Source organism: Calonectris borealis, chromosome 27 (genome assembly GCF_964195595.1).
Source record: "Calonectris borealis chromosome 27, bCalBor7.hap1.2, whole genome shotgun sequence".
Classification (NCBI taxonomy): domain Eukaryota; kingdom Metazoa; phylum Chordata; class Aves; order Procellariiformes; family Procellariidae; genus Calonectris; species Calonectris borealis.
The window spans coordinates 6,595,581-6,614,506 of NC_134338.1; the positions used below are offsets into that span (position 1 = coordinate 6,595,581).

Genomic DNA, 18,926 nt, shown 5'->3' on the forward strand with positions numbered 1-18,926 from the left:
ATCTCTCAGCCAACACCTCTGGGGGGGGTCTCACCCCCAGAGAAGGGGCTGGGGAGGCACACGGGGGTCCCGCTCCCTGCAGCTGGGTCCCCAGCGGGGAGGACACAGGGCACCAGGGAGGTGCAGGATGACCCTCGGCTGCCCCACACGTGTGGGGCAGCCCCATAGGGGGGTCTTGCTGCAAGCACGAGGAAGACGAGGAGCTCTCGCTCAAGCGGCCCCAGAGGAGAAGTCCATGCAAACCCCGTTTATTGGGGAGCCGGGAGCCGCCTTCGCCGGCGGCAAATCCCTTCCCGCATCCATCTCTGCTCCTCGCAGAGCTCCGAGCGGGACCACCGTCCTCCCACCCCCCCCCACCATCCTCATCCTCATCCTCCACCCGAGTCCTCTCTCACTGCCCCATCATGCAGGCCATTTTGCAGGCGACGGCCGAGATGAGGGCGGCCCCGCGCCCGCTGCCTTCCTCCGACTGGATGAAGGTGATGTCGCAGCCGGGCGTCAGCTGCCGAACCGTGGCGTGGAAGCGGTCCTTGAAACTGCCGGAGGGGAAAAAAAACGGGGTCAAGGCTTGGGGGATGCAGGAGGGGGACCACGGCGGGAGGAAGGCTCCTGGGGATCCTCACCTGGGATGGAGCTTGTAGACGGAGCCATCGACCCCCACGGTGATTTTGAGGGTCTCCTGGCTCCGGCTTTCCCGCATGCGGTTGATGACGCCGGCCAGCCCGGCCGAGCACATCTGGGCGGCGCGGGTGGAGACGCTCTCGCAGACCATCCGCACGATGTCACAGTCTGTCCCCGAGGGCAGCAGCTCGAAGGCCGTCAGGATGTTGTAGATCTGCTTGCGGTCGCCGGAGTCGCTGGGGTGGGGAGAGAGGGGTGCATCGGCCAGGGGATGGGGGGGACACGGGGATCCGCGTGGGGCAGTTGTAGAGGGCTGGTGTGGGGTGAGGGGACAGGGGACACCCATATGGGACACTCAGAGCAGGTTGGTGTGGGGTGACAGGATATGGGGACCCCAATATGGGACAGAGCAGAGCGTGGGACATCAGGGACCCTGATGTGGGACACCCTGGTGTGGGGTGAAGGGACAAGGGACCCTGATGTGGGACACCCTGGTGTGGGGTGAAGGGACAAGGGACCCCAATATGGGACAGTCAGAGCAGGCTGGCGTGGGATTATGGGACTAGGGACCCCCATGTGGGACACCCTGGTGTGGGGTGATGGGACAAGGGACCCCAATATGGGACACAGCAGGTTAGCATGGGGTGACCCTGATGTGGGACATCAGGGACCCTGATGTGGGACACCCTGGTGTGGGGTGATGGGACAAGGGACCCCAATATGAGACAGTCAGAGCAGGCTGGTGTGGGGTGATGGGACCAGCGACCCCCATGTGGGACAGCCTGGTGTGGGGTGACAGCACAGACACCCCAATGCTGCTGGACCGGTGTGCGGTGACAGGACAGAAGACCCCAGGCGCAGAGCAGCGGGCTGGTTTGGGGGTGCCGCCCCCCCACCGCGGCCCTGCCAGCCCCGTACCTCTCAATCTGCGACACGAAGCGGGTCTCGAAGGTCCCGCGCGTCTTGAGCTTCTCGGAGGCCTCCCCGTTGAAGAGCAGGTTCTCGTCCACCAGCTTCAGCAGCACCAGCCGGACGATCTCCCCCATGTACTTCCCCCCGATGATCTTCTCGTAGCTGGGAGGGGGGACACAGGCAAGGGGGCGGCCGTCAGGGCTGGGACTTGGGGGGGCCACATCCCGCGGCACCCCCTCTTTCCTTCCCCCCCCCCCGCTTTGCCGGACGCGTCCCCCGCACGTGGGCACGGCGGCCGGGGTGAAGGACCCCCGCTTTGGGGGTACCTGTGATGGGTTGCTCCGGCCTCGGGTGGGCAGGGGGAAGGAGAAGGGTGGGCGGAGGGGACGCGGATGGGGATGGAGGGGGGACGCCCAGAGGAACTGGATCTGTCCTATTCCTTACAGTTGCTGACCGGGGTTAAGTGAGGTCTCGTCCACCACGCGGTCGTACTCCAGGAGGAACTCGTCCAGCTCCCCCGAGGCGCCGAAGGCCCCCCACTCCGTGTTGACGCACATCCGCCCCTCGTCGCCCTCCACCAGCTCCACGTTCTGCATCTCCTCCATGTAGCAGGCGTTGCAGCCCGTCCCTGCCAGCGGGAACCGGGGATGGGACCGGGTGGTGGTGACCCAGGGACAACGCTGACCCCCAACACCCACATCCCTCCCGTCCTGATGGCTCCGTGGGGCAGCCAGCACCGTGGCTGGCGGGGCTGCGCTCGGAGCTGTACATCCCCATCCCGATGTGGATCGGGAAGCTCAGCCCTCCTGCTCCATCCTGGTCCTTCCCCGCAGCGCTGGCCGGCTGCTTGTCCCCAGCGGGTGTCACCGCGGGGTCCCAGGGGTGCTGGATGCTGCACAGCGCGGGCAGCCCAGCCTCCGGAGGAGCTGGTAAACAGCCCGGCGCTGGTGGCACGGTGTTTACCCAGGCCGAGGGGATGGCGCGAGCCGGTGCGGAAAGCCCAGATGGCCGCGTGGTTGATGGCACTAAAGATAGCGTGGGTCTGGGGGGGGGCGGGGGGCTGCTCCCCTGTGGGGTTCAAACCCATCTCCCGGGCTCCCCGGCACGGCCAGCACTGGCCACTTTCAGTGGGTCCCCACCCACACGGTGAGATGCCGGAGCTACCGGCAGCCTGGAGAAAGGATGTCCCTTGGGGACAGACCCGCGCTGTGGGTCACCAGACCCGTTACGGTGACCACCCCCTTCCCACCCTGAAGGTGCCCCCACCGCTCTGCTGGGGGCCAGGCGATGCCATCCGACGTCCCAACCTCAGGAGACCTCAGCAGGGTGCTGCTGCCACCCCCCTGTCCTCGGTGTGTCCCCCCCCAAAAAGGACAAGCCCCTGCTCGCAGCAGGGGAGCGTGAGCGGGGCCGTGGGAACGGTCCCCCCCCCTCGCCTGCCGCGTGTCCCTGCGGGAAGGGGCCGTCTTACCCACAATCATCCCAACCTCGCACCGGTGATCTTCGTAGTAGCAGGAGATCATCGTGGCCACCGTGTCGTTCACCATTGCCACCACGTCCATCTCGAAGTCCTGGGAAGGGGACAGGGACCATTGGCATCTTGCCGGGGGGCCGGGCTGTCCCACAGCAGGCGGGTCTGGGGCGAGGGGTCCCCGAGGGCGAGGATGCGTCACACACATGGAACGACCCTTCCTGGGGACACGCTGGGCTCCAGTGGCCCCGTCGTGGGGACAGCCGGGGGTACCGGGGTCTCCCTGCCGCTGCAGTCCCAGCACAAACCATACGATCATCTCACCCCTCGCCGTTTGATGGCGTCTCTCAGGAGCCCAACCACGTTGTTCCCTTCCGCGCCGGAGGCTTTGAAGCCCTTGGTCCAGTTCAGGAGGATACCCTGGAGCCAGGGTAAGACCGAAATGGGGCTGTGGGTGTAGCTGGGTCACGGGGACCCCCGAGTCCTTGTGCTGCCCGGTCACCCCCTCACCTTGTCGATGTCTTCGTGCCGCACGGGGAAGGAGAAGGTGAAGCCCAGGGGCAGCTTTTTGTGCTTCATCTGGTGCTTGTCCAGGAAATCGGAGATGCACTCGGAGATGTAGTCGAAGAGCTGGAAAAGAGGAGGTCCAGCCTTCGCCAGGGAATGTCCCCCGTCCTCCCACAGCCTGCAGCCGGCCACCATCCCCACCACGGGTCCCCCGAGCATGGCCACCTCCCCGCCGTCCCCTGGCTTCTGCCAGCTGGAGGGACGAGGGATGTACCCGCCGGGGACCGTGCCGGAGGGGATGGGATGCCCCGAGTGCCCAGCTCACCATCTCGGCCGTCCCCGTCATGGCATCCTCCGGGATGGAGTACATCTGGTGCTTCGTCTTCACCTTCCACTGCCCTTCCTCCCCCTCGCCCACTTTCACCAGCATCACGCGGAAATTGGTGCCGCCGAGGTCCAGCGACAGGAAATCTCCGACCTCTGCAAAGCCGGGGGGGACCCACAAGCTGATGGGCCCAGGCAGGTCTCGGCCTCCCGCACCGAGCTCGGCGAGGTCCGGGGAAGAGGTGACGCGGCAAAGGACCGGGAGCGATGCCCGTCCAGCCCGGCAGTGCCGTACCTGAGCCCTCGGGTGTGGAGCGGACGTAGGTGGGCAGCATTTTGACGGAGGCTTCCTCGTGCGTCTCCAGTTTTAGCCCTCGGTCCATCTCTTTTTGCATCCGGTACATCACCTTCTTCAGGTCCTCCTCCTTCAGCCGAAACTCCGACAGGATCTGCTCCACCTGCAGCAGGACAGACGGCATCAGCTGGGGACGGGAGATACGGGACGCGGGTGGCCTGAACCACAATAAATAATCCAAATTTTCCTTCCCCTGGCGCTGGTTTTCCCCATCAGCACACAGACACCCCGAAACACCTTATCCCATCTCTCCGCTATCCTGCCTCCAACCTAACGGACTCGCTAGCGAATCCACAGGACTGGAATGAACCGCTGCTCCAAATCCTCTCCCACCGCTGCCGGCGAGACGTCTGCGGTCGGCACAGGGGTCCCCGTGCCGTCGCCTTCAGCCAGTTATTTTCCGCGAGCTCGGTCGGTTGCATTGAAGCTGGCGCCGTTCCAGCAGGGCTCGGACCAGTGACCTGGGACATCCCAACCCGTTGAATCCCAGGGTCTTTCCCAGCAAGGAGTGCTTCCAGCGATGCCGTTTAGGAGCTCAGCGGCTCCCACTCAGGATGTGGGACCCCTCCGTGTCTGTGACGAGGATGCTGCGTCCTCCTCGATCCCTCGGGAGCATCCCTCTCCCTGTATCCCCCCCCGGGAACCGTGGGTACCATTTTCCACCCATCAAACCTGGTGCAAGGGCGGGCGGGCGGGCAGGACCGCGGGCAGGATACAAAGAGTATTATCGGGAAATGCTCCCTTGCCTCGCTACCAGGGAGAATCGCAGGGCCCACTCGAGGGAAGCGCCTGGCAGGCAGGACCTGTATTTACCCTTTACGTAGCAACCCCGGGCTCCGCCGCTGGCGCAGCCTCCATTAGCCACGGCACGTAATCGGGGGCAGGCAGCCCCGGGCTGTCAGATGGAGCCGGGGGGAGAGCGAGCGCTCGCTGCTCGGCCAGATGCAGCCGGCAGCATTAGAGGGCTCATTAGTCACCGGGATCCGGGCAAGCTTAAAACGCTCCTGCTTGCACTTTCACCGGCAGACGGATGTTTTCCTCGAGGCTGCTGCCCTTTCCTGATGTGTTTCAGGGTGGGGGGCTCTGTAAAAGGCTTTGGGATGTGGTTCGGGTAATTCCGGCATTAGGAGAGCACCCACCACCTCGGCTCCGCCAAACCTGCGGCCGCTCACCCCGATCCCCCCCAGTGCATCCTGATACCTCACCCAGCCCCGAACGCCGTCCCTCAGCCTCCAGCCCCCCGAGCGGGGGCTGATCCCAAATATCTCCTCGCCCCGAAAGCTCCTGCCTGGCAGAGCCCTCGCGCTTGGGCCGGCCTCAGCCACCACCCACAGCCGGGTGGGATCCCAGCACCCCAGCACCTCCCCAGCCATCCTCCCCAGTCTGCCCCAGTGCTCCATCAACCCTGAACCCCCGAGGTGTCTCAAGATGCCAAGAGACGCGGCTGCACCACAGAGGACGCTGCCGTGCCAGGGAATGCCGCCGGCCACCCCGGAAAGGGGCCGGGGCAGCCCAAGGGTGTTCAGCCTGGGATGGTTGGAAAAATCCTGCCAGGAAAAGCATGGAGCTGGATTCGACCATCTCGCCCGAGTCACTGGCTGAAGGGATTCAGCGCAAAGCCATCCCGCGGCACCGTTCGGCACGTCAACACCAAATTTGCCACGGCCAAAGGGTCCCTGTCCCCAGAGCCGGCACCCGAGGAGGGCACCCAAGGGTCTGAGTTTTATTTCTCCAACGTTTTTTCCATTTCAGGTGCCGCGTGTCCCACCTCATCCCGTCTCTCGCCTCCATAACGATGGGTTTGGCTCTTCCTCGGTGGGATTTGGCTCTTCCCATGCGACCGAAACCGGCCCTCGCCTTCCCAAGGAAAGTGTTTGCTCTGACACATCCCACAAAGGGGACAAAGCTGGAAACCGCGCGGCCGAAGGCTGCGGTGCCTGGTGATGCCCGACTCTGCCAGCCACGCGCTCCTGCCCCCAGCACGTGCCGTGTCCCCTCGGTGTCCCCTTGGACATCCCAGTCCGCAGCGGGGAAGCACCTCCCTGTCCTCACCCATGGCACGGCCCCATGAGCTCAATCCACCCGGGAGAGGAGACGGGAGCAGCTGCCCCCAGCCCACATTTGGTCGGGGATGAGCCGGGTGCCGTCCTCCTGGGTGCCTTGGTGCCAACGTGACAACCAGCCGAAGGAGGTGACGGGCCCCATCTCATCCCGGGGACGGCAGCAAGATGCCAACGGCGATGCCTGGACGGCAGGAGCATCCCGGCCAGGAGCCGTGGTCCCACAGACGCTCCCAGCTCCGTGCCGTGCCGAGACCCGGCGCACCAAAACGCAGAGCCCTGGCTTACGGCGCCGAGTCCCCTCCCCGGAGAGCGCTGGGGGGTGACCTCGGGGACGGGGACTCCCCGGGCACGTCGGGGCTGTCCCCAGGCTGCATGGCTTCACCCCCCGAAGCCGACGTCCGACCCGCCAGCCCCCGGCTATCTCCGTCCCCGAGGGGTACCTTGCCCGGCGGGAGATGCTCGCAGCGCCCGGCCGCTCGCCGCAGGGATGGCTGGCAGCCCCGGGGAGGATCCGCGCCGCTCCCTGCACCCGCCGCGTGCCCCCCACCCTGTCTCCCCACCAGTCCCCCCCAAGATCGCCCCGGCGATGGCCTCACCTTCTCCTTCCTGCCGCTCTCCATCCTGGCTCGGTGATCCAGCATGGGGGCAGCCGTCGGGGCGGGGTGGGCTGCGGGCCGAGCCGTCCCCCCCGGGCACCCCGCCGCCGCGCCTGGCCCGGGGAGCGAGCCCCCTTCCCCGTCCCGGCAGTCGTCCGGCCGGCGCTGGGCTGCTCCGTCCCTCGCTCCGCCGGGGGATGCTCCACTTTCGCCGCTTTATCTCATCCGACGTCCGCCGGCGGCCGCCTCCTCTCCAGCACCCGCTGAGGGGGGGGTCCCGATCTTTCCCCCCCCCCCCCGGCCTCCGGACCCTCAAGCGGAGGGGCAGGGAGAGGGGCCCGGCGCCCCGGTGGGCTCAGCCCTCTCGCCCCACATCCTTTGTGCCGGGGGGGATGCGGGTCGCGCTCTCCCCGCTCGCTTCCTTTCACCGGTAAATTTATTTACCGGCGTGCGCCGGGTGGTTTTCAGCGTGGCGAGGGGTCGGGAGCCCAACCCGGTGGGTTTCTACGGCCAGCGGGGAAGTCCCGGCTCGGCGACGAGGCTTGGCCGGGACCCCTCCCCGCCGGGGGCCGCTGGCCCCGTCATGCGAAGCACCACGCCCCGGGCCACCCGTGTCCCCGCTCCAGTTGTCATATCAACGGCTCGATGTCCTGGCGGCGGTGGCAAGCACTCCACCGGACGGCTTAGCAACCCGGCACGCTCCCATGGAGACCGCGCCGGGCCGGAGGAGCCGGTCGCTCGATGACAAAGGTTACGGCCGCCCGGCGAGGGGCGAGGGTGACTGGGAAGTGCTCCGTGCCCCCAGGATGGGAAAAGCGACGCTGGGATCGATGCCGGGCGCCGCGGCAGAGCGCGGACAGCCGCCGGTTTTGGGGGACGGGGACGTGGCGGTGCCCTCTTATCCCCGGATCGGTGCCGTCAGCCAAGCGTTGGGGGGCACCTGGGGAAACGCCGGCTTACGGGGGTGCCGACGGGCAAGAGGATGCTCCCGGCCATGGGCGGACCCCAAATCCTGCCGGTGTCGCTCCGTGGCGGCATCCCCTCGGACACGGAGCTGGGGAGGGAGAAGGAAGGGTCCCCCAGGCAGCCTGGATGGGCGCTGGGGGGGGCTGGCAGCCCCGCGGGGGAACGAGGGGGCTCTGGGCAGGGCAGGGGGTTTGGGGGCGTCACGGCAGGGACAGGGTCACCCCACAGCGCCTCGTCCCCACCCTGCCCGCGGCACCCCTGCCCCAGCGGGCCCTATAGAGGGGTCCCCAACCCACAGAGGGGTCCCACCCTTGGGCAGAACAGCCCCGCAGAGCCGGCCTCACCCCGCGGGTGGGTCCCCAGGCCACGGGGAGGGGGCAGCCCCACACCGGGGTGGGGGAGAGCCCAGTCCCCCCCGAGGGGCCCCCCCCCAAGGCCGTGGGGAGAAGCCACCCCACAGGGGGGCCCCCACGCCCCGCGGGGAGACCCCACCCCCCACAGAGGGGCCCCGAGGGGGGGCCCACGCCGGGACCCCCCGCCCCACACAGGCCCCAGCCCCCTCGCCCCCCGCGCAAAGGACGCCGGGATAGAGCGCCCCCCGCTGGCGGTGCTGAGGAAGACGCCCCGCCCCATGACGCCAGGGCGGCGCTGATTGGCTGTGCAGCTCGGAGGCGGGCCGGGAGCGGCGGTGAGGCGAGGCCGGAGGGAGAGGCAGGCGCTTATTGGTCAAGAGGCTGAGAGGGCGGGGCGGAGTCGGCGCGTGCGCAGAGCGGGCGAGGCCCCGTGGCAGTTGCCCGGGATCGGTGTCACTTCCGGCCGCCGCGGTTCTGCTTCCGGGTCGGGCTCATTCCCCCGTCGGCCGCCGCCTCCTCACGGCCAGTTCCGGAGCCGCCGGTACCGCGGGACGGGCCGGGGGGCCGGGAGGGGGTTGGGCCGGGAGGGGCCGGTCTAGCGGCGCGGGGGGGAGATCGGGGGGGAGAGCTGGGCTGTACCTGGGTGGAGACTGGGTTGTACTGGGACGGGGGACCGGGCTAGCTGGGCTATACCGGGGCAGGGGACCGGGCTAGCTGGGCTATACCGGGGCAGGGGACCGGGCTAGCTGGGCTATACCGGGGGTGGGGGACCGGGCTAGCTGGGCTATACCGGGGCTGGGGGACCGGGCTAGCTGGGCTATACCGGGGCTGGGGGACCGGGCTAGCTGGGCTATACCGGGGCTGGGGGACCGGGCTAGCTGGGCTATACCGGGGCTGGGGGACCGGGCTAGCTGGGCTATACCGGGGCAGGGGGACCGGGCTAGCTGGATTATACCGGGGCGGGGGACCGGGCTAGCTAGGCTATACCGGGGGTGGGGGACCGGGCTAGCTGGGCTATACCGGGGCAGGGGACCGGGCTAGCTGGATTATACCGGGGCGGGGGACCGGGCTAGCTGGGCTATACCGGGGGTGGGGGACCGGGCTAGCTGGGCTATACCGGGGCTGGGGGACCGGGCTAGCTGGGCTATACCGGCGCTGGGGGACCGGGCTAGCTGGGCTATACCGGGGCAGGGGACCGGGCTAGCTGGGCTATACCGGGGCTGGGGGACCGGGCTAGCTGGGCTATACCGGGGGTGGGGGACCGGGCTAGCTGGGCTATACCGGGGCTGGGGGACCGGGCTAGCTGGGCTATACCGGGGGTGGGGGACCGGGCTAGCTGGGCTATACCGGGGCTGGGGGACCGGGCTAGCTGGGTTATGCCCGGGCTGGGGGACCGGGCTAGCTGGGCTATACCGGGGCAGGGGACCGGGCTAGCTGGGCTATACCGGGGCAGGGGACCGGGCTAGCTGGGTTATACCGGGGCAGGGGACCGGGCTAGCTGGGTTATACCGGGGCAGGGGACCGGGCTAGCTGGGTTATGCCGGGGCTGGGGGACCGGGCTAGCTGGGTTATGCCGGGGCTGGGGGACCGGGCTAGCTGGGTTATGCCGGGGCTGGGGGACCGGGCTAGCTGGGTTATGCCGGGGCTGGGGGACCGGGCTAGCTGGGTTATGCCGGGGCTGGGGGACCGGGCTAGCTGGGCTATACCGGGGCAGGGGACCGGGCTAGCTGGGCTATACCGGGGCAGGGGACCGGGCTAGCTGGGCTATACCGGGGCTGGGGGACCGGGCTAGCTGGGTTATGCCGGGGCTGGGGGACCGGGCTAGCTGGGTTATACCGGGGCTGGGGGACCGGGCTAGCTGGGCTATACCGGGGATGGGGGACTGGACTGGGCTATACTGGGGAGCAGAGGGAGATCGGCGGGCCAGGGGCCATTGCTGGGCCGTCCTGGCTGGGGGGGCTTGGGCCTGGCGAGGCGAGGGGTGGGTGGTGGGGTGTGCTCTGGGGGTGCCGGGCGGTGGGTGAGCACAGGGCGCCTTGGCTGGCGTTTAAAGGCCGGAGGACGGGTTTGGGGGACGCTGGGGGGGCCCCAACCGCCGGGGCGGAAGGAAGGGGCCCGTTGAGGCCCAGCCACGCGGCGGAGAGGGGGGACCCCACCGGCCGCCTGGGCTCCGAGCCTGGCGGCAGCCCGGCCCCTCTCTCACCCCCCGTCTCCTTCCTCCGCCCAGGACAGCGGGTGACGCCGCCATGAGGCTCTACAGCCTAAGTGTCCTTTACAAAGGAGACCCCAAAGTGCATTTACTGAAAGCTGCCTACGACGTCTCCACTTTCAACTTCTTCCAGAGGTCCAGGTGGGTGCCTGGAGTGCCAGAACCTCCCGAGGCAGATTTTGGGGAGGGGCGGAATCTCCCCTGGGCGCTGCGAGGCTGGCGCGTGGCTTGGGCAGGACCTTGGGGAGAGCGAGTAGAAGCTTTTGGGGAGTTTTCTTCCACATTCTGCTGCTGCGTCACCGGGGATGAAGTGGCAGCAGTAACAGGCTTCTCCTAAGGGCTAAACCCACCAGAGACGCTCCCCTGGGGAGCTGTGACCCTGCGCGCGCCGTTCAGTGCTGCAAAATCCACTTTGAGCCATTTTTCAGCTTCGGGAAGAGAGCAAAACCTCGTTTCCCCTAAGAGCCGCCCAGGGCCGGCAGCAGGAGGTCAGGTTTGACTTGGTAAATCATCCACCGTAGCCAAGCGACAAAATTGGGGTGCAGGGAAACACCCCGAGCGCTCGGGTCAGCTGTTCTCCCTCCAGCGAGTGCCTAAACCTGGTAGTCACGGCGGCTCCTGGGGCGTGAGAGGCGAGTGGGAGGAGGATTGTCTGTGTCTCAGACTAACGAGGCTCGCCTGACACCTCCGGTATCTTTTTATTTGGTCTAATCTGAAACTTTTCCCAGCCCACAAACATCCGCTCGGGTTATTCTGTCGGCTTCGGGTGAGCCCCGAACGCCGATCCAGGCTCCCGGGTGTCCCGCTGCCCGCTCTGTGCGCACACAGAGGTGGCGGAGCTCTCTCAGCAGCTGCCCCTTGCGCTTGCAGCTGAGGAGAGCTCCCAAAAACCTCTAAAAGTTGTAAAATAAAGCAGGTGCCTGTTGTGAAACAGCTCATTTCTCGGCCCCCGGCTCCGGACAATAAAAGCTTTAGGAAATACTCACCGACGGGACTCAAATTTTCCATGCCCCATCTCTGCCAAGATCTTATGGAGCGTCGAGAACATTTGGTTCTGCAATTCCAGTGATAAAGGAGAAAATACTGAAGTAAGATTGTCTTAAAAAATATTCTCTTAGCCAAATATGCGAGAGGGATAAAGGAGCTGTGCCAGCGCTGCCAACGCACGCGCTTGAAGAGGGATTGCGGCGGGTGAAGTAATCTCTTAAAAACCCAAATCGCTTTGTAGTCGCAGCTCTTGATTTACCAAATCCTGAGAAAATTCCTCATGTGGTTTTTGCCGTCGGCTACAGCCAGAAGTGCCGCTTCTCCGGCAGTTGGCTATTTCTTTGCTTAAAAAGTCTTGGCTTTTTGGAAACGGCGATGCCTTTTACGGAGGGTGAGGGGGTGTCTGTGCTCCTTATCTCGCAGCTTTTCTCTGGTGGTTAATCCTTGTCCTGAGCCCGTTCCCTGGTCGTGCTCGGAGGGGCTGCTCGCGTCTCAGAGCCTGCGAGAGCGCAGCCTAGGTGTGATATTTAAGGTGTGATTAACCTAAGTTTGGGTTAAAAATGCTGCGTGTACGTTTTTGGAGGCTGTGGAGTTACCAGAGAGTCGGGTTTGGGGTTTGAATCTGGGATAAATGCGGTTGTGGTTCCTGGGAGCCGTGAGAACCTGCTGGGCAGGAGGACGGGGCCGGCCCGGCCGTGCCAGCGCGGGGTGTCTGCCGTCGAACGTCTGCCGGAGAATTTGGGAGGGTCAGGAACGCGGCGTGAGGTGGCCGATTCCTCCAGGAATACTGTGAAATACTGGAATTGCGGCGGCGGGGGCTGCGGCTGCCAGCAGATCCCCCGGACCAGGAGGAATGTGCTGGTCCTCTGTTTCTGCTGAAGTTTGATGTTAAGAAACGTTTGGGCCCGTCTTTTCCCTGCAGCGCCTGGAAACCCGACGGTTCGGAGTCTCAGTGGAGCCGGCATCTGATCGCCTGACGTCGGGGCTGGGAGAAATGCAAAACATCCCTAAGGGATACGTAAACTGCGAGAGGCAAATCCCCGTTCTGGAGTTGCTTCCAGCGGCGGAAGGCAGCGAGGGAGGCTGCGGTTTCTGCCGCGCCGGTGCCCGTGTTCGCTGACATTTCCTCGGCGTCACGTGGAGCTCCCGAGCGGGAGCCGTAGGTGTGGGGGGTGTTTGAGCAAACTCTGTAATCTGAGCTCTGACAGGTTTCCCTTCCTGGGACTTCCCAGCTGAAGTGGGGAATTTGTCGCCTCACGTTCCTTAATCCCGGCGTGCGCTGGGAACAGATTTATTTTGCGCTTGCCCGTGACTTTTGGCCTCTTTTCTTTTGCTGTGGGGTGAAGAAGGGGGTTTAGGTGAGAAGCCTCTTTGGCAGGGCTCGAGGCGGGGCTCGGGAGTGTGATCCAGACTTAGAGCGAGTCTGAATTCACCATGTTCCTTAACTTTGATCAAACTGGTAGGCAGGTGAGGTGTGTTTGCGGGTCGAGCAGCCTCCGCGGGTCGCTGGCGATTTGGGGAAGGGCCCCAAGCCCGGGCTAAAAGCTCAGGCGAGGGAAGGAACCGGAGCGCCCGGGCAGCCCCTCGCCGCATGTGAGCAGGGCATAGCCGCTCATCAGGCTTTAACCAGGCAGATCCGTGGTTCAACGGCGTTTTACTTTCTGCACAATCACCAAAAAGCAAGTTCAGCCCAAGGACGCGAGTCGCTCGCTGCGGCCGGAGGGATGTGGGTGCTCCCCGGGACCCGGCGAAGCTGGAGATGTTTGAGTGGTGGCTGCAGCTCTGCGTAGGTGCAGGGTCCGGCCTCTTCCCCGAGGAAAACCCACGGCTCGGCCACGTCCCCACCACCCAAACGTGGCAGTAGGGTCGTGGGGGAGGGTTTCAGTCCACTCAAAACGCCGGGGACCTGTGGGACAGATGATCTCCCCCGTCACTGCTGCACCAGCACCCTAGTAGCTCTCTGGCCCACATGCAGCTCCCGCAGACCCGGTTCCCCTCGCAGCCTCGAATGCCGACGCTTTGTGTTTGCAGCGTGCAGGAATTCATGACCTTCACGAGCCAGCTGATTGTGGAGCGCTCGGAGCTGGGCAGCAGAGCCTCCGTCAAGGAGCAAGGTAAGAGGACAACCTGGGGTCACACGTGCAGCCGCACGTGCTTCGTTCCTTGTCCGTTTATGATAACAAAACGAGATCTCAAAACAGCGCCCGGGTGAGTAACGCTAAAGGCGTGAGGTGGCTGAGCCCAGCCCGCCCCGAGGGAGAGGTTACAGGGAGAACAGGGACCTGCGGGACAGCCAGCTGCCGCCTCCGAGCTTCCTTACGCTCCTTGCCCCCCTTGGGACCCCTGGAGCTGTCGGGCTGCCGCCCCTCAGCTTCCCGGCTTTGTCCTGTCCTGCGCGGCAGCTGCCATCCCCCGAGGGGCGGCTGCGCCGGCGCAGCCTCCTTCCCCTCTCCCTCGAGCTCTGCCGTGCGAGTCCGGGCTCCGTACCGCGATCTCTGGCCTCACCTCCAGCCTCCCTGCCCTGCTCCCGGACCCTGAGACGCGCGGGGTGCGGCCTGGAGGTGGCTGCTGCGGCCTCTTTAATGACGCTCCAGCCTTGTGACAAGTTGTTATTTATTAAAATCAGGCTGAGCGCTTCCCCCTTTGGTTTTTCTTTAACTCCGGCAGTACCTGCTGCCCTGGAAAGTTAGCGTCGTGGCCCGCACCACGCGGCCAGGCTGCGGTAACCTGCTGAAGCACAATTTGGGGCTGATTTTTGATCCTCCCTCGAGCCCTTTCTGCTCTCCTAATGAAATCCCAGGAAACGCGGTCGCTGAATTAAAACTTCCAGTGCAATTCTTCAGTCGTGGAAGAGCTGCCGGGGCCGGGTGGGAGGTGGCGGGCGCTGGGGGAGGCTCTGGACCTTCCCGCTGCCTCTCTGACGTGAATTCTCTGCCCAGAATACCTCTGCCACGTGTACGTCCGGAACGACGGGCTGGCCGGAGTGGTGATTGCAGATAACGAGTATCCGCAGCGGGTTTGCTTCACCTTGCTGGACAAGGTGAGCGCACGGGCTGGGAGCAGCTCTGGAGGCGACAGTCTGCGGCGGGGCTGCTCCGGGGAGCTCCTCCAGATCTCGTGCTCACACTGTGACAAGGAAATGACCCTCCTGCTAATTAGCTGGGTGACATCAGAGCTGAGCTGAGCGGGATCTGACCAGCCCGAAGACTTCCAGGCTGTGCAGTGACTCGGCTTTGCCCGCTGGGACTTAGTCCCAGCTCCGATCTGCTGCCAGCCCAGGCGTTGGCCTCACAAACACCCCGTCCTCCCCGTCTGGCTTGGCTTTTATGCAGGAAAACTGGGTGCAGCTGCACTCCCGGCATTGCCACCACAAACCGGTGATGATGTGTCTGGCCGCCCTGGCAGGGCACGGGGCTTTGGGGACAGTTGGGGACGGCCGTCCCTGCCTGGCGTGGGCACTGCTCTGTGGGTTGTTTGATGAGGAAGTCGATTTTTCTCTCTTCCCTTGGTTCGTTCAAAAGGGAACAAGAAGGAGGCAAAAAAATCTCCTTTTTTGAGGAGAAAAATCCCTTCTGGCTGCCGTGGCCCCGCAGGCGGAACCGCCGGGCAGTAACTGCCCGCTTCCTTCGTCGCAGGTGCTGGATGAATTCTCCAGGCAGGTCAGCAAAATCGACTGGCCTTCAGGATCCCCAGCGACCATCAGCTACGCGGCCTTGGACGGGTACCTCAGTAAATACCAGGTACGGCCCCCCCGGGACCCCGCGGGTCCTGCGCGGAGGCCGGGAAACGCTCCCCATGGCCCCCGGGACTGGAGGCGGAAGCGTGGGTGACGCCCCGGCGTGTACCGGGACACCGGGGGTGCTGCGGGGCCGTGGCCTGGGGAGCGCTGGCGTCCCTGCGGCGGCGGTGCCAACACCGTGGTGTTTTTCTCCGAGAACCCCCGGGATGCCGACCCGATGACCAGAGTCCAGGCGGAGCTGGACGAGACCAAAATCATCCTGGTGAGGAGGACGCCGGGCTCGCCTGCTCGGGGCCGTGGGGATGCCCGTTTGGGGGGGCTCGGGTGGGGCCATCCTGCCTTCTCCATCCCCCAGAGACGTTCCTGGTGCTGTGGGAGCTTCCTCTCCTCTTCCCGTCCCTCCGGGCTGGCCCAGCGCAAGCCCCAGGGCACTGACCCCCCTCTGCTTCCCTCCTCCGAACCGCGGTCCCTTCCCTGTGCGGTGTCACGCAGCGTCTTCTGCTTCAAATGACCTGCGTGTGCTGCCCCCTTCCCTGGGGGCCCTTTTCCTCCCGGTCATGGCGACCTTCCCATCTTTATTGGGGCTGGGATTGCTCCTTCCCTCGCTGCGGGGCTGGGGCAGCTGTGGAAAGGCAGAGGCTCGGGTGGGGTGCGGGTGGGGACGTGGTGGCACCTCCGTCTTCTGCTCGGGGCTGGGGAGGGAGCGGGGAGGGCCCCGGGTGCCGGCGCCGTGGGTCAGCGCCGCTTTCTTTCGGCAGCACAACACCATGGAGTCGCTGCTGGAGCGAGGGGAGAAGCTGGACGACTTGGTCTCCAAATCGGAGGTGCTCGGGGCACAGTCCAAAGCCTTCTACAAAACTGTGAGTGTGGATTTTCATCCCAGGGGAGGGTCACCCCCTCCCCGAGGAGCCAGGGGTGGCCTGGGACCGGGGAAGGGCAGAATAAACCCCCCGGGGCAGAGGATGTGGGTGCCAGGCAAGGACCACCGTCCGCTGGCGCAGCTGCTTTGGACCTGGAGGGAGCTCGGTTGCCCAAACCCCGGCTGCGGTGGTTCCTGGCGCAGGCTACGGGGATGGCTGAGGGGGCCAGGTCTGTGCCGCGAGGGCTGGGACCACGCTGGCTCGTCCCGGCGGGAGGAGGGCTACGTGGACCCCCCGGGTGGGCGGCTCTGGGCCCCCCCTTGGCCCTGGGGGAGCGGCAGCCAGCGTCACTGCCGGTTTTCCTTCTCTTCCCAGGCCCGAAAGCAGAACTCGTGCTGTGAAATCATGTGACGCGGAGCCCGGGGTCTCCTGCTCCGGAGCACCAGGCCTTCGTTCCCCTTCGGACCTCGACCGCACCCAGGACAGACAGCAGGAGCGCAGGGGGGGTTCCCAGGCCTGGGCTGCGCTGCGGCGGCCGGGGCCGGGGCTGGGCGTCCTCGGCGCCGCGGGCTTACGTGACTTTTTTTTTTTTTTTTTTTTCCATCTCGAGGGGATGCCGAGGCCGGCATCGGGCCGGCACCCCGCGGGGTGGGGGGAGCACCGGAGACCCGCTGCCCTCGCTTTTCCCGAGGGCGGCTTGGACCACGGGGTGCCCGGCCACGCGCCCTCCCCTGCCTTCGCGCCTGTAACACTAACCAGCGCCCCGGCGTCCCGGCACCGCCGGCCCGGGGCAGTCGGGGAGAGAGGAGCCGGGGCTCCCCCCTGTGCTGCCCGGGGCTGCTGGGGGGGGGTCTTTTATGTATTTGTGTCCTAAGAGTGAGCCCAGGGGGGTGGGAGAGGGGTGGGAAGACGAGGGGCTTTCCTCTGGTGGGGGCTGCTCACTGCGGGGTTCTCACCCGTTGCCTCCCTGGGCAGCTCTTCCGGAGAACTGGAAGCTGTGGGGAAGGGGTGACGGGGAGGGGGTCACCTCCGGGCCCCTTCCCTTGCTTGGGTGGTGGTGTGGGGCTGAGCTGGGACTGGGGGGGGGCTTGGGCAGCCCTTGGGTAACTGGGGGGGGGGGTCTGTCCCCCATTGCGCTGCCTGGGGACGTGTCTGAGCCCCCCCAGCTGCCGGCAGGGGAGAGGGAAGCTGAGGCAGCTGGAAACCAGTCCCAGTGCCCAGGTCCCTGCGCTGGCAGGAGGGGAGCGCGGCCCGGGGGCGGCCAGGGGGTTTGCCTGGCTTCCCTGCGGCTCGGAGACCCCCCCCCAGCTCCCATCAGCCTAGGCGCAGCAGCCTTCGCTGCCTCCTCTTCCTCCTCCTCGGCAAGGGAAAAAGCTTTTGCTTGAGATTGTATCGTGATCGGTGTTGCCTGTCGTTTCTGTGCCGCGGGCCGCGGAGCGGCAGATAAAGATGTCTTTGGCGGTTGTAGCCCGGCTCCCACTCTTTGCAGCGTCCCGGGGTGGGAACTGAGCCGGGGCCGGGGCCGGGCATGGGCACGGGGCTTCCCCGTGGGCACCCGGGGCAAACCGGCAGCTACGGATTCACTCCGGTTATTGGTTTTTTTGGTCAGGTGTTTTTCCTCATAATTTATTTGCAGTTTTCCCGAGACAAAAACGAAATCAGAGTCATCTTTTACACTTACAAGGCTCAGAAAGAAAAGACGAAGGGGTTGGGGAGGGAGGGGGGAATATGCCGGGGGGGGGGGGGGGGGGGGCCAGGGACGGAAAAAGAATGAGAGAAAAGGGGGAGGAGAAGAGAAAAATTTGGCAACGATCCACCGGCATTCATGGGACAGTAACAGCTCAGCTCAGCTCCTCGACATACAGCGTTAGCGCCCGAGGTTTGCTCCCGCGCAAAGGGCATGCAGAAAAAAAAGAAGAAGAATAATAATTAAAAAAAAAAAAAATATCCCCCGGCCCTCCCACCCGCACCCCCCCCCCCCCACGCCCACCCCCACCCCCCCCAGCCAAAAACAGCCCCCAGCGACAGACGGCTCCTCCAACGCGGAGATGGAGGAAGGGGGAACCCCGGGGGAAAAGACGTGGCCGAGCCCCAGGGCGCCCGGAGCGGGGTGATGCCTCCCCCGGGGAAGGGGAGTCGGGGGGAGACGGGGGTCCCCCCCGAGCGCTGGCCAGGGGAGGGGGTGCGGGAGGGGAGCAAACGCCCTTGGCCGGAGCCGGGAGCGCTGCCCTGTGCCGCGGTGGGGGGGGGGGAGCGGTGGGGGGACCCCGGCACCCGGCGGAGCAGCCTGTGCCCCCTAAGAGACCCGTTCTCTTAGTCTAAAGTGCTTTCGATGCTGCGTCAGTGCTGGCTGGATCCCCCCGATCCCCCCGCCCCGATCCCCGCCGCCTGGGACGCAGCCCCCCCGGCCGCCCCCCAGCCCCGTTACGTGGCACCCACATCCCCCCAACCCCCTCACCCCTGCTTAAAACCCACCAGCACCCGGAACTGGCATCCAGCCACCCGTCTGCCCGGGGAGGGGGAAACGGGGTGCTGGGTGCCTGGTCTTTGTCACCGGGATGGGGACATGGGGGTCCCCGCTGGGGAACCCCCCCCCGAAAGGCACCCACCATGCCCCCCACCCCAGCAGCGCCAAGGATCAGCCTCGGTCCCCCAAGGGCATCGCTCCTGGGGGCAGCGCCGGACTTTGGGGGGGGGTGTCCGCCCCCCCCTTCCCCCCCCCCCCACCTCGCTTACCACCCGGCAGCACCCCATGGCCGGGGACCCCCGTGGGAATTCAAAAATAAAGAGCTCTCTCTATGTACAGGACTGGGGAGGGAACGAGCGAAAGCGGAGTCCAAAGAACAACATCCACCACCAGCAACAGCGAAACGCCACAAGCACAGCCGGGGACGGGGGGGTCGGGACCGCCCCCCGCCACCGCCCCCCCGCCAGCCGGGAGACACCCCCCCCCCCCCCCCCCC

The 18,926-nt window shown here is 66.0% G+C and overlaps 2 protein-coding genes across 3 annotated transcripts; one reads left to right on the forward strand and one right to left on the reverse strand.

Moving 5' to 3' along the window:
- Positions 1-233: 233 nt before the first annotated feature.
- Positions 234-8,315, reverse strand: GCK (glucokinase). Of its 2 annotated transcripts, XM_075174611.1 has the most exons (10): positions 6,850-8,315; positions 4,131-4,293; positions 3,837-3,991; positions 3,515-3,634; positions 3,329-3,424; positions 3,005-3,104; positions 1,978-2,161; positions 1,540-1,695; positions 624-857; positions 234-536 (listed from the first exon to the last, which is right to left on the reverse strand). In XM_075174611.1, the coding sequence occupies exons 1-10, from the start codon at positions 6,892-6,894 to the stop codon at positions 392-394; spliced, it is 1,398 nt and encodes a 465-aa protein (XP_075030712.1). In that variant the 5' UTR covers positions 6,895-8,315; the 3' UTR covers positions 234-391. The 2 variants fall into 2 exon arrangements, with proteins under 2 accessions (XP_075030712.1, XP_075030713.1); XM_075174612.1 differs by lacking the exons at positions 3,005-3,104; positions 3,329-3,424; positions 3,515-3,634; ... (1 more) ...; positions 4,131-4,293; positions 6,850-8,315 and having other exon boundaries at positions 1,988-2,041.
- A 295-nt stretch (positions 8,316-8,610) lies between these two features.
- On the forward strand, positions 8,611-17,430 carry YKT6 (YKT6 vesicular SNARE protein). Its single transcript, XM_075174974.1, has 8 exons — positions 8,611-8,709; positions 10,396-10,518; positions 13,396-13,478; positions 14,304-14,404; positions 15,000-15,104; positions 15,300-15,365; positions 15,862-15,963; positions 16,339-17,430. The coding sequence occupies exons 2-8, from the start codon at positions 10,415-10,417 to the stop codon at positions 16,372-16,374; spliced, it is 597 nt and encodes a 198-aa protein (XP_075031075.1). The 5' UTR covers positions 8,611-8,709; positions 10,396-10,414; the 3' UTR covers positions 16,375-17,430.
- The last annotated feature ends 1,496 nt before the right edge of the window (positions 17,431-18,926 follow it).

What these genes read in the sequence shown, in the direction of transcription:
- GCK (XM_075174611.1), bottom strand. Translation starts at nt 6,894, where the DNA reads ATGCTGGATCACCGAGCCAGGATGGAGAGCGGCAGGAAGGAGAAG. An exon ending in AGAGCGGCAGGAAGGAGAAG is followed by an intron (nt 4,294 to 6,849) that starts GTGAGGCCATCG and finishes GTCCTGCTGCAG; the next exon opens with GTGGAGCAGATCCTGTCGGA. An exon ending in ACGCCATCAAACGGCGAGGG is followed by an intron (nt 3,105 to 3,328) that starts GTGAGATGATCG and finishes TCCCCTTCCCAG; the next exon opens with GACTTCGAGATGGACGTGGT.
- YKT6 (XM_075174974.1), top strand. Translation starts at nt 10,415, where the DNA reads ATGAGGCTCTACAGCCTAAGTGTCCTTTACAAAGGAGACCCCAAAGTG. An exon ending in AACTTCTTCCAGAGGTCCAG is followed by an intron (nt 10,519 to 13,395) that starts GTGGGTGCCTGG and finishes TTGTGTTTGCAG; the next exon opens with CGTGCAGGAATTCATGACCT. An exon ending in CCAAAGCCTTCTACAAAACT is followed by an intron (nt 15,964 to 16,338) that starts GTGAGTGTGGAT and finishes TTCTCTTCCCAG; the next exon opens with GCCCGAAAGCAGAACTCGTG.